General features: G+C 40.7%; 1 protein-coding gene across 1 annotated transcript; it reads right to left on the bottom strand.

The window, feature by feature from the left end:
- Positions 1 to 833: 833 nt before the first annotated feature.
- tmlhe (trimethyllysine hydroxylase, epsilon) lies at positions 834 to 11690 on the bottom strand. The gene is made up of 7 exons (XM_061740951.1): positions 11307 to 11690; positions 11045 to 11221; positions 3945 to 4224; positions 3415 to 3534; positions 2324 to 2560; positions 1580 to 1718; positions 834 to 1163 (listed from the first exon to the last, which is right to left on the bottom strand). The coding sequence occupies exons 1-7, from the start codon at positions 11467 to 11469 to the stop codon at positions 1032 to 1034; spliced, it is 1248 nt and encodes a 415-aa protein (XP_061596935.1). The 5' UTR covers positions 11470 to 11690; the 3' UTR covers positions 834 to 1031.
- Between the last annotated feature and the right edge of the window lie 4002 nt (positions 11691 to 15692).

The following is a 15692-nucleotide window of genomic DNA, read 5'->3' as shown; positions in this document are numbered from 1 at the left end:
AACAAATTTGACTACCAGTATATCAAATACACCGTTTCATTTATTTTATAACAAAGAAAAACGATGTAGTGAGTGTTGTCTCTTCACAATATTCATGCTATATTAAATAATTTGTCTTAGTGATGTATAATTATAATAAAAAATAAAAATAAAAGCAAAATCTAAAACAAAATCCATGAGCCCATCATGTGGGGTACCCCAAGGTTCAGTTCTGGAAGTATCCTGATATAATTTCTTTGATGAAGAGATACATATTTCTTCTCAAACAGAATTTTAAGTTTTTTGATTAAATGCAACATGTCTGAGTTGGAGATGATTGTTCATGCCTGTATTTAATCTCATATAGACTAGTATAACAGCCTTTTTTATCTGTTTACCCAAAAAAAAGAGCCTCATCATCTACAAGCAGTCCAGAGTGTTGCTGCAAGGCTCCTAACGGCCCCAAGAAACACACATAACCCCTGTTTTAATGTCCTTTCACTGGTAACCGGTGCATTTTAGAATCTTTTTATTTAAAGTTCTCACTTTCAGAGCCTCATGTGATCAAGCTCCTACCTACTGTACGTCTCTTACCTTTGGAGCTCCTCAGCATTCCTCTCAGTTGAATGTCATCTGGTCAAAGGCTGCTAGTGGTGCTGCGCCACCACTTAAAGACTAGAAGAGACCGAGCTTTTAGAGCAGTGGCCCTTAGGTTTTTGTCCTTCCTGTACTTTGATGCTTTTGTCTGTTTATCTCATCATCTCTTCATGACCTGTGCAGGGGGAGAATCCTGTTTGGACAATCACTTTCTTTTTTGCAGCCACTACATGTTTGAGACAAACAACTTGAAACCATTTAAGGATTTATACTTTTAATCATTTCAAGTGTAAATCATAAGATACTCACAATCTGTAATTGTAGATAAAACCTACAAAATGTGAATTACAACATAGAGATGAGCTGTGTGCAAAGGTCACTTGTGAGAGTGCAAGTGGAATTAGACCTATATTATAGGCAGATTGATAAGGATTGAAGTGGAAGGCTCTGCATGTTCATGCCTGCAGACCGAAGCAGCGTGCAGCGCTGAGGACGTCATCTCTGGTCAGATAGCATCCACAGAGCTGCCTCAAGCCGGTAAAGGACTCCCTCCCATGTAAGACCCTCCAGTTGTCTATGAAAACCACCTGCGGAGGAAAAGACGAGATACATTCCTTAGAGTACATGTTTAAAATTCAAAAAACTATAAAGTTAACATGCTTGAGATTCCTTTTTTTTTTTTTTACTTTGTTTTCAATTTTCTGTGCTGAATGTGTTTGAATTTGAATTTTGAATTTGAGGTCATTTTTTGCAATTTGGGATTTTATTGGGTTTTTTACTAGTCATTTTTAATTTTTGTGTGTTTAATTATTACTGTCTTTGTTTTAACATCTATTATTATTATTATTTGTTCTTAAACTTCAGTGAAGCAATTTGGTCAACCATGGTCGTTTAAATGTGCTATACTAATAAAAGATTGGTTGGTTGGTTGGTTGGTTGATTGATTGAAACCTTTCATTAAAAATTATAATAAAAAAAGTTTAAAAAAAAATAACTCTCTTACTTTCCCTGGATTCAGTTTGACCCAGAGCTCATTCTCTGGCCGCCTCAGTTCTGCGGTCAGTTCCCGATGAGCCACGTACCATGGCTGGACTGTGTCATGGGCGATTGTGTTCATCACTGATCGGTCGTAGTTGTTATATCTGCAGGGGGATAAAAATAACCAAAGAAATGTGAGTGATCAGCAGGACTAGAAAAAGTGGCACATTAATCCAGCATATACTTAAAAACAAATTTAAATTAAAGGTCAGGTGAGCGGTTTCTAGATGATGTGACATCTTACCCTACCTTTAAAGACTTGAAAATCTGGAATATTTTGTTTATAATTTTGTTAGCAGTTTTAAAGGAGTAAGAAAACTGAAGAGTTCCCCAATGGACAACATGCCTCCAAGAGCTCTGTCTCTATTAGCATTCATGTCTAAAATAGGAAAGCTGAAGTTATGTAATGGGCTCAGCGGCTTATAAAGAGGTCGAGCTCGGGGGACACGGTGGCGCAGCTGGTAGTGCAGCCGCCGCACAACTAGAGGGTTCAATTCTCTCCATGACTTCAGCACCCACACCCTGGGTGCGGTTGGAGGAAGGGCCTTTCTGTGTGGAGTTTGCATGTTCTCCTCGTGTTCCTACTGTTCATATTTGAAACTCTTCTTGTTATCGACAGCTCTTTTCAAGACCAAGAAAAGCCATTTAGCTCATCTGAAAGAATTTAAAGCACGGGGTCTAATAAGCACTAAAGTGAACATGAACGTACCGGATCATGTAGAGTTCTTTGTTCCAGGGGTAAACGCTGAGCACGGGGCCGATGCCCACCATGTGGTTTTTGTGGCCGTCGGTGTCTTCGACGTACTCGTGGCTGATGGGCACGCGGGAAAGTAGCTCAAAGCTTTCAGGTGACTGCTGGCGCACCTTCTCTGCAGCGTGGAACCCATCCACCAGCAGCGTCCTCCCGCCAGACCCCTCGTGCTTCAGACAGTGGAAGACCTGGATTCTGCAAGAGATTCCCATGAAAACAGTCGACACTAAAACACATGCAGGTAGGTTTCTAACCACATTCAGCTGTTAACCACTATATACCTAATATACCTGTAGAGAACCCTGGTGCCAGTTCCAATGAGCATATATGCAAACTGCTCAGCGTTACTGTTGCCACTGTCAAAATTGTATTTAAAGAAAATCTGATCGTGTGTTCAAAAATTGGAAGGAGGAACTGATTTTGATATTGTACAGAAAACTTGATATCAGATGAAAGTAGAAAGAAAAAAGACTCCGACCACATGGCTAACGTCAACATTTATACTACAGGTGGAGAGGGCTCTAGACTTCTCCTCCGCTCCCCTGGTTGGCTGGTTCTGGAGGCTCGCCTCCTCGTCCAATCCGGTGCCGCCGGAAAAGAGAAAAAACTACATCCGTGGCACCTGAGGAGAAGAAACTACAACCCCCAGCCTTTTGTCTTGGTCTGTGACATGCCCTTTGTTCCGAACACGTGGTCAAACAAGCGCAACTACGAAAAACTTAGTGACCACATTTATAATACAAGATGACGATGGCAGATACACTAAATGCATTTGAAAGATGAGGAATAACATTCACGCATGAATATTGTATTTGACATGAAATGTGAAATTCTACTGGTCAATAACAAAATAAACCAAAGAAAATGGATGACATGAAAAGTTAGAAGATGGCATGGAAAGTTAAATTTTTCCACCCTAACACCACTCATCTTCAATTATTGCAACAACATTACCCCTATAAAGCTACAAAAGCAATGACTGTTACTGATTCAATAATGCACAAATAATAGTTAAGATTGCCATGTGAGGCGATTGTTCCTGCACCTACCCACACGGTTCCTGAAAGTAGGAGGTGTCAGTATGGCGGTCCAGGGCCTGCTGGCTGTAGGCCGTGTCCCCTCTGGAGAAATCTGACGTGAAGCACCACATTCTTCCGTACGTGGTCTCCCTTGTGAATCAAACACACAAAATAAGGACCTCAATAAATAAGATCAGACAGCTCCATTTCATAACCCTACCCCAGGGATGGCCACAGTGCTTTTTGGGTGACAACAAATACTATAAAACAGCCGGGCACCAACTTTTGACCTCTGGGTTGAGGCCAACATAGCAGCGAAATGATATAATAATTTACTGACCGGCCTTGTGATAGGAGCTACAAGGCAACAATAGTCTATGACACCATATTAACAAACATCTAAACACTTATATTGACCAATAATCAAACTGAATTTGTAATTTCACCCAAAAAAGAGGCAGAGACATTATACAAGAGCAAAGTATCCGCATGTGTTGTTCTCATCTATGAGAATGTCATTTCTGAAAGAGACTGCTGACATATAAATAAATAAGCGATACCTGATGAGGCTGACCCTCTGAGTAACGGCCTCGGTGGCTTCCACCGTGGGGGGGACCTCATCCACGAAAGCAATCCCATACAGCAGATAGTTCTGGAGAAACTTCTTTAGCTCATCATCGCAGTTCATGAACTTGTCCCATTTGGCCGACGGCACCTTTGCATTTTCATAGATGCTCGAGTTCCAGAGGACGCGCGGCTGCACGGTAACCCCCCGCTGTCTTTCATAGTTGTTCTCGGCTAACCAGCTGAGGTCGTATTCAGACACATGACCATCGGGCCCTGTAGAGCAGACACGGAAAAAACCATCAAAGGGTTAAATTACTATACTGACTTATCATTCTTGATATAAAGTGAGTAGCAAGACAGAAATCCCTTGGATGGTTCTCTCCTAACCCTTGAATTGAATTGAATTGAATTGAATTGAAAAATTCCCAAGTTCATCAAGGCAGCTGAAGATTAGTAAACGTCTGGAGCTGCAGCAGCACAATGATTACAGATGTAGCGATCAGTATTTTGAGGGCCGATCACCAAAAGCAGTATCTGCCGATCCCGATATTGGCGATCACTGATCACAGTGTGAGATCCATAAATTCTTCAATATCGTTGTCTCATGTACACAACACTGAAATTGTATTATTAGGTATCAAAATTAGGAGATGAAAAAGTATCATGAATTGACTGTTTTATTGCAGGCTGAGGCAATGTGAAATATTTCACTCTAGAGACTCTTAGAGACGACTTAGACCCGTGTAGTTTACTAGCTTAAGCTTTCTTGTGGTAATAATTATGTGTACACAACACAACATGTGCAGTGCACCAACACAGACAACAGTAGACATGTCACTCTCTTAGAGTTGATACAAGTTGTAAACTAAACCTTAGTTTTCCTGTGGAAAAAGGAATTATATCTTAAAATAAAAATGAATTATAAAATCTTTAGCAATAGCATCAGGCACGTGTGAGGAAACTCTTGTGAGGGAAGCACAACTCTTCACACTAGAACTCCAAATGTCACTTGTGAAGCCGACTGACACGACTGTCGTCCTGATTTGTGGTCCTTTTAGGACATTGTAAAACTCCCATTGATGCTCTGTAGAGACGGCCACGCCCCTTCTAGAGACGGCCACGCCCCCTAGAGACGGCCACGCCCTCTTAAGAGACCTGGGTCTGAGGTGTGGGAACGCACGCACGCACGCACGCGCTGGCGGCAGTTTGTTGTTGTAAACGTCATCCGATCGGCCTGCTTTGAACTATTATTTTGAGAACTCCGATCAAAACCGATAGGGGCATTATCGGCCAATACCGATCGGTTGCCGATCGATCGGTGCATCTCTAACAATGACCTAAAGCATCAAAGTGAATCCGCCACAGGCTGGCTTCAGAAAATGGAAATCCATCTTCCGGAGAAACCCGGCCATCATCTTAACACCGAGGACATTCTGCTGCGTGACCTCCAGACAGATGTTCAGAGCAGATATCCTACAACTGTGTCTGAACCGACACGGCTCTGTGAAGAGGAATAGGCTGATATTCCTCCTGACTGTTGTGCAGGTCTGATACAAAGCTGCAAAGAATCTCACCTTGCTGTCTGGGGAGGTTCGAGCAGCTGTCATGCCCAAGGAATCATTCCCTTCTCCCCCCAGGACTTTGAGTGTTTCCTAGGTGTGTTCAGTCCAGTTGTTAGTATAAGCTCCCTGAACAATAAAGAACGTTTGCATAACTTAAGCAAAGCCGGTTCCTCTGAAAAAGATGCTGCCGCAGTGCAATCACAACATAAAAACAAGAGAAACAACTGCAGTCCATCAGGTTATAAGGCAATAAAGTACAACCCATAAAATCTTTCTAATCTCCTTGTGCCTGTACTGTACATGCAGCAGATCAGTAACTGGGGCAGAGAGATGCATGGAGGTATCCAAGCTGGCTCTTACAATTAAGATTCGGAAGCCTTTAAAAGGACAGATGTAGATGGGAGGCTCGTGGACCAAAGCACTGAGCTGACCTTGAATACGCTGCACTCGCGGAGGGAGGCGCGCCTGTGTTTGTGCCTGCACTAGCATGTGCATCGTCATCCGTCCTGGGGCTAACGTAGTCCCATTTGTCACATTATGTAACGTGCAGCGCGACTCTCGCGTGTGCATAATCACACTGGGACAGACACAGATTTTTAGATGGAAGCTATTGAAGAAGAGAAAAGCACAAGGAAGCAGTTTTCACATCAGACTTGTTTCTTACTGTATAATCCAGACGGATGGTGAACTACCTCATTACAGTGGCGCTATCCCCATCCACACACATTTCTCCAGTTATTTTCTTTTAAAAGATGATCATCTTATCGGCGCTGGTCCAAGGGTCACACAAACTAAAAATGCTGTAAAAAGGAGCACGGGATGTGTGGGGATGCACGTGATCGCGATTTGAAAGAGGAACGATGAACTGTGGCCAGGATCTCTCGTAGATACTGCAGGCACAATTACTCCTCTAAAGTACGCAAGCAATAAAGTCCTACTGGGCTTCCCCCCGTTCACGTGCAGGGATATGTCAGGCAGGATGAGGGATGCCTCCAGCTGCCGGGGCTTTGTGCCATTTAAGCTGCTTCACCTGCAACTCAGGGGAACGTCTGCTGGATGATAAAGCGAAGGATAAAAAAGTCGGGGGGCAGCCAGAGAGAAGTCCACACTATTTCTTCTGACTCATCCGGTGCATACTTCTGCATTACAGTTGAAATGTGAGGTTTTTCCTGCACAATGGTGTGTTTTTGATGACATAAGCATATTTAATGTCTTATTTTGGTTGAAAAAAGCAGAGGAAGACATGAACAATAGAATTCTGGTGTTTTAACAGAAGTTGAAAAATATATACAAAGGCCATAATAACATGTCTGAGACGTTCTTTGGTCGAAACACCGAAGCGTTCCAGTACCAAAGCTCTCTTCACAACTGCTCTAATTCTTCTTCGTAAAAGCCAGCTTTAAGGAGAGGAGTCCGTCTCCAGCCTGTTTTGAAACTGACAGCAAATGCACCATGGTGTGAACCTGGGTGCCTACAGATGACGGGGCGATGGGGAGGTTGGATCATTTGACTCTGATCGTAGTCTGAGATGTTACAAAACTCTGCAAACCTGAACTCCTTAGCGAAGGAGAAATATTCAGGCAAACCAGACCAAACAATGGGTTTCTGAGTGAGTAGTGACTTCAAACAAAGGGAATAAATGCTGTCAGGCACATGAAAAGTTTTCCTTTTTTCACTAATATCCCCCCTTTATGCTTTTCAACGGCGCACATTAACAGGGCAAAGGAAGAAAGGTATTTCCTGTGTTAAAAAAACAATGCTGCTATGATCTCTATGTGGCATCTGACAGACTTGCACACTAGACTTATATTATTTTGGGGCACGGTGGCGCAGCTGTCTCACAGCTAGAAGGTCCTGGGTTCAATTCTGGCTGTGGGTGCTGAGTGCGTGTTTACTTCCCCATGACTTCACCACCCCTGGGTGGCAAAAGAGCCTTTCTGTGTGGAGTTTGCATGTTCTCCCCGTGTTCCCTTGGGGGGCTAATGTGAGCTACTCTCACAAAAACATGCACACAGTCCTGGGCTATACATGCCCCCTCTGGCCAGATGGGGTGGGGAGGATCTGGCTGGAATAACATGCAAGCATAACGGAGGCTTGATATCAGTGCAGACCCTCCAGGTAGGAGCAATGGGAGAGAATTGGAGATACAAATATTTTTTTTTTAAAAGATGTGCATTTTAAACTGGTAGCTTTTTCTCAGCTAGTACTTTATCAAAATGCACCATCCATCCATCCATTTTATCCTTTGCAGGGTCATGGGTACCTATTCCAGCTCATTAAATATAATTAACTACTTGTAATAAATGAATAACTATTTGGAATATTTTTTTAACTACAAAACAGGCTCAGGACTTGTAACAGGAAACAACAATGTTAACTGTAATCCTCATTATTTCTGCCCAATAAGGTTCTAGATAAAAAATGATCAAATTTTTTAAAAAGCATTTAGATTTTATGTAATAAAACTGATAATAAAGCATCTGTGTGGAAGACACTCCCAACTGTTGTACAAACATGCCTCGTGAACAAACGGTGCTGTGTACCACTGCAGTGGGATCACTGAATGAACAGTTCAAGAGAAGATATGGAATGAAGAGGGAATCTCCAGTATGTCTTTATAGCAAAATCACTGTGTGAAATCAGCTAATGTCTCAGGGTGACCCTCAAACTGCAACCTAGGGATTGAATATGAAGACCTGACAAACCCCTGGGATATCAACCATCGGTCTTTGATGATGCAAACATGGTGGAACAAGCAGAAACGCCTGGAACGGACCCATCTTATCTTAATCACACTCAAGGGGTTAGAGCACATGTGTCAAGCTCAAGGCCCGCGGGAGTCATCCGGCCTGCCATAACTATTCATGCAGCCCTCTGGATATTAAAAGTCGTAATTGTCTAATCAAAGCAGCCGCTCTCCATCATGCAGCAACCTTAAGTACTGCCACAACCGACCCTTTGAGGTCATTTGTGATGTTGATGTGGTCCGAAATGAAAATGAGTTAGTTTGAGGCCCCTGACTTAGAAACTACTAGCGCACATGCTTATCCATTTTTGAGGGTTCCAGCAGACGTCTGCATTGGAGGCTCCTAAACCGATCCGACATGCATGGCTCCCAGCACCTTCAACAAATCCATGCTGACCAGAAGAGCTGCAAGGCTTGCAGCAAGACCTCCCGTTTGAGATATTAGCCCCTTTCACACAGCCAGTTCGAGGCGGGAACGTTGCGCCTTTAAGCCGCCTCGCTGTTCTGTGTGAAAGTCACGGAGGCGGAATGGGGGGGCCAAGTGGCCCCACCAATAAGCCGACAGCGGAGGTAGTCACAGAGCCGTCACAGAGACGAAACGGGGTCTGTGTGAATGACACAGCCGGCATGCCGCTGACATGACGGTCGGACTGACGCTGTCGTCACGCCTCTGATTGCGGAACGCCGGCATGCTGTGTGAATTTACAGACGGGAGCGGCGTTATGCCGGCGTTGTATGGTTCTGTGTGAACCAACAAAGGCGGCGTATTGGCAGGACTTCTTTACACCAATATTGCGGAATCTCTGTGTGAAAGGGGCTATTGTTTTGCTGTCCTTTAGCTGATGCATGGTTAGTACATGCTACCTGCTGCTCTGCTAAGCTTCAACCCACAACCCATAGGGAAGGTTTACTGGAGACCCCAGTGGCCAGTCAAGGTACTGCAACTTTTCTCATTTCTGAACTAGTGATGTTCGATACTACCGATTTCCTTTCCAATCCGATATCGAGTAAAATTCAGGCTGGAATCGCCGATACTAGATAATGGATATTTAGTTTAAAGTCAGAAGTATACTGAGGTAGCCGAGCTGTTACAACCACAGTAAAGCAGAGTGTTTGAAAAAGGTGTTTCCATCACTAAAAAAAGATCTAAGTAAAATGATAAAAACATTAAAATTAATAAGAGAATAATAAACAAAAAATATGAACTACAATGAAAATGAAAATGAAAAAAAGTAATTCCTACCAGCAGCGTGTCATTTAGACAAAATCTAAATAGTTTTGTTACTTTCCACCGTATTCCTGTTTATAACATACAGTACCTACATCACCACAAATGACTGAAGTATCAAAAGTATTGATATATTAGTTTGAGAATCGATTTTAGAGCATACAGATCTGGTATTGGAAGTATCGATATTTCAGTATTGATCCGCACATCACTATTCTGAACTGGCTACAAGTTAGAAGTTTGAAAAGTTGGCTCCTTTCCTTTCTGACATGCTTTTTGGATTTTTTGCTCTCATGTTTTTTGCAACCCTGCTCAGCAGCGCTTTAGGTTTTGTTTAATTTAATAAATCATCTTTTTTAGAACTCCTGCCTCTGGCGTCTCTCCTGCATTTGGGTCCAATCAACACCACATCATGACACTTTCACCACATTTGAATGTTTGGCACCTACTTTTGCATCTTAGTGATGATGGTTTGTTATTACCATTGTTATTATTATTATTATTATTATTATTATTATTATTATTATTATTATTATTATTATTATTATTATCGTTATTATTATTATTATTATTATTATTATTATTATTATTATTATTATTATTATTATTATTATTATTATTGTCTGAGAAAACTGTCCACTTTAAACATTGCCAGGACCATGCTGATCTTGTTTTATCGTGCTTTTATAGAATTAGTTTTATCTTTCTGTCTTGGCTCATGGTTTGGAAATGTGTCCTTTAAAAACAAAAACTGTTTAAACCAAATCGTGAAATGGTGGAGCAAGCTGATTGGCGAGTCTCAACTTCATCCAGAATCCCTGTATTCTAAATAGTTACAGCGGATAGCTGGCTCTGTTTTAAAAGACAACTCCCACCCTTTTAAAGGTGAGTTTCAGCTGCTCCATCAGGTCGGAGGTTCATGGTACCTGCTTGCAAAACCAAACGCTACAAAAACAGCTTTGTACCAGCAGCCATCAGTGCTATTAACAAGTGAGAGAAACTGCAACATAACCTTGTATTTATGTTTTCTATTGTTTCCTTTGTCTTGTTTTTATTGAAAAAGCACATGTTTTTATCCTTTGGCCGGTTTGAATATTTGAGTGTTTTTTCTAATCTATTGATGTTTTTTTTTTTTGTTTTTGTATTTTATTATCTTGCTTCTTATCTTGGCCCGGCCGTCCTTTTTTTTTTTTAGCCAAAGCACTGTCGTCACTTTATCTTGTCCTGTGTTGTTGAGTGTATGGTCTTGGATTGTAAATATAATACGAGATGAATCACTCACTGTAAACCAAATTTACCCAAGGGTAGCCTACAATAAATAAATAATCTAATCTGGGTAGCCTACAATAAATAAATAATCTAATCTAATCTAATCTAATCTAATCTAATCTAATCTAATCTAATCCATTATTCCAAACTATGCTTCATCTAGTCTGGTGCAGCTCTCTGAAATGAGTCTGTCTTTAAGTTATAATAGAGTATATTTATTACAATAAGCATTGAGAGATGCAGACACTGGAACATGACAGGTGTGTTTCTAGCGCCCCCCTGACTCACAGGTGAGGACCAGGCGGCCCCCGTCCAGCGCGGAGCTGGCGGGGCGGATGCGGAGGTCGATGCCGCCGGTGTCCAGGCTCCTCTGCCGGGTCGCCTGGTTGTACGAGGAGGCGGAGCGGCAGTGGTCCCGCAGCCACACGTAGCTGAACCGCATCGCCGTCCCGCCGTAGTTCAGCTCTGGGCATTTCAAACGCAGGCAGGTTAAATGTTATTAAGCCTGATTTATGGTTCCACGTTAAATCGAACGTGAACGTTCACTCACCGAGACAGTCTGCGTGTAAACGGAACATGTCGCTGCAGGCGGCGGCTGCGGCGGAGCCGCGGACCTGCGCCGCGCGTCTCCATGCCTGCGTGTTTTGAAGAGAAAACAACAGCCGAGTCCGTCTGAAAGCAGGACTCAGCAGTCTGCTGAATGTCACAGGCATTTCCAAGTGTAAACACAGCTAAACTTTAGGTGGATTTAAACAGAGGAAAGCCTACACTGAAGCCAATGTGCAACTTTCCAGGGGAGTCGCCGTGGAATCGCATAACGCACCGACTCCAGACTCAGTCGTGGACGACTTTTGTCGAGAAATTCCTCGTTTTATTATGACACAGTAGTTATACAGTAACTTGGGTTTCAGGGTTATTTTACAGCTGTAGTTCCTTCGCCAACCCAAGGGATTACATGTGCACATGCGCACTGTAGTGTAGGGGACGTGGTTACATTCAAAATAAAGAAATACTAGTATTAAATATTCAATGAAATAAATAAATATGAAAGTGAAATAACAAAATAAATCTTAAATTAATAAATATTAAATGAAATAAATGCAAAAGTTAATATTTTTTAATAACTTATTTATTTTAGTTTATAATGGTATATTTATTTATTTCATCATGAATAAGTTGTCATTAAAAATAAAAATTGTATAAATTAATTTTTTGTTATTTCATTGAATATTTATTCATTTAAGATTTATTTTGTATTATTTCATTGTCATATGTATTTATTTGTATTTAATATTTAATAATTGATGTATTTATTAATTTATTTTGAATGAAACAGCGTCTCATATTCCATCGGTTTGCCTAGTCCTTTTTATTCAGTCTATGCGTTTGTCTGTCCATTTTGGACTGCAATGGCTGCTTTTACACTGTAAAAGCAGCCATTGCACACTTCCTGGGTGTTATGGACGTCAAATGTACCTGCAGTAATTGTTTCACATTTAAAATGTAACCAGACTAATGTAAACAATCCATTCATTCGTGAATGGATCACATTCAGTTCAGTTTGATTCATTTCTATAATACTTTATTAATCCCCATTGGGGGGCTGGGTGTAGTATATCCTGAATAACTTTATTACTTTAATGACTGCAATTTATTTTGGGAAATCAAAATTACTCTATAATAATTCCACAATACCATAATCAATAAAACACGCGTAAATCACTATCTACTCATCCCTAGAGTGAGTAATTATGGGCCTTTTCTCCACCATATACTGTTTACACGGTCCACATGTGAGCAGTTTTGATTACATGAATTAGTAAGTGAATATCTGTATAATGGCTTAGGAGGAATGAGTGGATGAGTGAATGAGTAGCCTTAATGATAACATTTAAAAGACAAAGGACAGCTTTTAGTTTCAGTTCAGTTCAGTTTCAGATTGTATTTGTTTGGTCGACTGAATTAATTGGATCATGCAAGACTTGTCTTCTCACTGCAACTACCTAATACTTTACACATTAGTATGCCATGCCAACACCTAACTTTCATGAATTCTATATATTGTGGTTTTGTCTTTATACACCACAGTGGATTTGAAATAGATTCACCCTGATGTGATTGAGGTTTAGTCTTTCATCTTTAATTAAAGAGCTTTCACAGAAATAAAGTATTACACATTCAGGAATTAGAGACATTTTAAGCAAAATACCTCAATTTTCAGCTTTTCCAGTGTATTTGAACTGTGACATAGAGATAAGCATAATATTAATACTTGTTCAATGATACTTAACGGTCAATTTGTCTTCAGATTTGTCTTCAGAAACTGAAAAGGTGCTCGGACAGGGGAGACAAGACATTTTTCTTTAATCTCAAAAGTCAGATGAAGAGGAGCTGGATCAAAACCTAGAGTTTAAGACAAGACGTAGCAGAAGCACAAAGTTACATTAGCCTCTTTATGCACAAAGTAAAATAAATAAATGGATTAAACAGTCTCAAACTGTTTCAACTTTGATCACACACTAAATGCAAATAAATGGCGAAGACTTCTAATTTCATAAAATGATCCTCTCAGTTCTTGGTCAATTGGCCCTTCATTTAATGATATACAATAGAATGGCTTTTCCTCACAAAAGTTTTAGAGCCATGCTCTCTGGTAGCTATATGGATATGTCCAACTTGTCTCAGTATAGTCACAATGTATGTATACATGCAGGAAATCAAAGTGTGTGACCTGATGCATCCTATCATTCCCCATATTCCTCCTAGGAAAGAGATTAAATCAGACAACAGACAGCAGGATGCACCAGCGAACAGTCACATGGTTTGTCCCGGATATGTGGCCATATCCGGGCCTGAACACAGATTTTTGTCTTGGCAATTGTACCTGTTCAGGTGAAGGTTAATAAAGGCAGGAAGATCATAGCTATTTATGCATTCTTAGATCGTGGCAGCACAGCTACTTTCTGTTCTTAGCAGCTCATGAGGGAGCGAAAGGTCAGGGGAAGAAGTGCCAAATTTCTATGAATGAACCGAGAAAGGTTTGTCGATAATTATATAATCTCAGGTATGGAGGTAGCTGCATTCAATAATAACACTTGCTTTGAACTGCCTGATGTGTACACACTGAGCAAGATGCCTGTGACCCGTGACAGCATCCCATGGCAGAAAGAGTAAAGTGCACCTAAACTCTGTTGAAATTCCTATCATTGATGCCAATGTGGAATTGTTACCGTAATTGGAACCAATGTGCCAAGAGTAATGGAACTATGGGAGATGCCTGTAGTCAATAGTAAAAGTGAAGGACCGTATGCCATCCGAACCATTTTGGGCTGTATTGTTAATAAGCCACTGAGAGGAGGCAGTGAGAGCAGCTGTCACACCATAACTGCCAACTGCATATCCATCGTTCACACAGAGGAACTGCTGGTGACATAATATAACCATGATAAAAAAAAAAGTTAAAGAGATTAAGAAGATTAAAATGCATGTATATGCTTCCGGTTTTACCAGGCTTGGTATTAACCATTAATATATATGCAGACAAGGAAAAAAAAAAAAAAAAAAAAAAAAAAAAAGAATATATATATATATATATAAAACCATGATTTCAATGAAAAGGTGACAGATGAAGGCCAGAATATTCATGAACGTTATGAACAGCTCAGTTGAGTTTAACAATGGACATTACTGCTTAAGGTTACCTTTCAGAAATTAAGATGTTGTCATGCCCAATTACCGCCACGTTGCTGAGTAAAGGGCCCTCATTCTGAAAAGAGAACTGGAAAAGGATGCTACATACAATACAATCTCCTAAGGAACCAGGTTCACCTCACCTTCATCCTGGGAAAGGCATGATTGCTCCAGTAAATAAAGTAACCGTTCCAAGGATGGACCCAGCAGCTGCTGTGCATGCAGTGAGGGTCAACAGGATGTTGAAATCAGAGCTTTAACAATGTTGAAGTACATCAGGAAGGAAACAAAGCATTTTCAGTCTTTCGTTACTGCTGTAGGAGAAGGTACTGCCATATCACTGCCATGGCAGCCATCCATGCTATTGATGATCTGCTTCACTTCCACTGAGATCTCCTTGGACTGTATCGGTAGTAGTTGAACAGCTGTCAAACACCAACTCAATATCTGATATTAGTTCCAGACCTTTTATTTGCTTAATTCGTCTCAAAGACAGCTTGACCATTTAACTTTTCAGTCAATGGCCCAAATGCTTTTGGGTGCTTGAAAATGAAGCTACTTTGCTGAAAATGGCTGCGATTCCTGAACGGTGAATGCCATATTTTGTTGAAACATCTTATATTAAAGCGGAAAGACTAAACTTGAATCAAATCTTGATTGTATTATTTCAAATCCATTATGGTGGTGCAGATAGGCAAACTCATAAAACCTCCTATCATTATTCAAATATATTTATGTCTTAGGATTGTCAGCATATTTGTTTTCCCAGGTGACTCTTTAATGACACTCATGAACCACCTTTCAATACAAAAATGTTGTCTCGTTCCCCCTCTTAACTGCTACCACAGCTCTTTATTTCTTTTACTTCTGAAGGTCACCTGATACAACTTCCCTTAAATGTTCTAAAAAGCTGTGAAAAGTTGTACAAAGCAGCAGATTCACATCTTCCTTTTCTTACAAGTCAGCACAACAGTTTCCAGCACCTAAATAGCATAGCTTGAGTAAAAATAGTTGCTAACATGAAGCTGAATTTCTCTTCCTGATCTTGCATAATCATTAATCTCTGCAGACTGACTTTCTGATCCTTCTGACACCACACCCTTTTCACAAAAATGCTCCCACCTATTGCTATTAAACGTGACCGCACAGTAAATAATGAAAGACTAATGAAATATGCATGATGTGTCGACTTTGTCCATTACATCAATAATTGATTTTTAAAATGGAGAGAAAATGAATTGACTCT

The sequence above is a fragment of the Cololabis saira genome, chromosome 14 (assembly GCF_033807715.1).
Source record: "Cololabis saira isolate AMF1-May2022 chromosome 14, fColSai1.1, whole genome shotgun sequence".
Taxonomy (NCBI): Eukaryota; Metazoa; Chordata; class Actinopteri; order Beloniformes; family Belonidae; genus Cololabis; species Cololabis saira.
Note: the sequence above shows the minus strand (reverse complement) of the source record. Positions and strands in the feature narration are given on the sequence as shown.

Coding starts and splice junctions, on each gene's coding strand:
- tmlhe (XM_061740951.1), bottom strand. CDS start 11,469: ATGCCTGTGACATTCAGCAGACTGCTGAGTCCTGCTTTCAGACGGACT. Junction 11,222..11,306: donor TTTACACGCAGACTGTCTCG/GTGAGTGAACGT, acceptor TGAAATGCCCAG/AGCTGAACTACGGCGGGACG. Junction 4,225..11,044: donor GGGCCGCCTGGTCCTCACCT/GTGAGTCAGGGG, acceptor TCTGCTCTACAG/GGCCCGATGGTCATGTGTCT.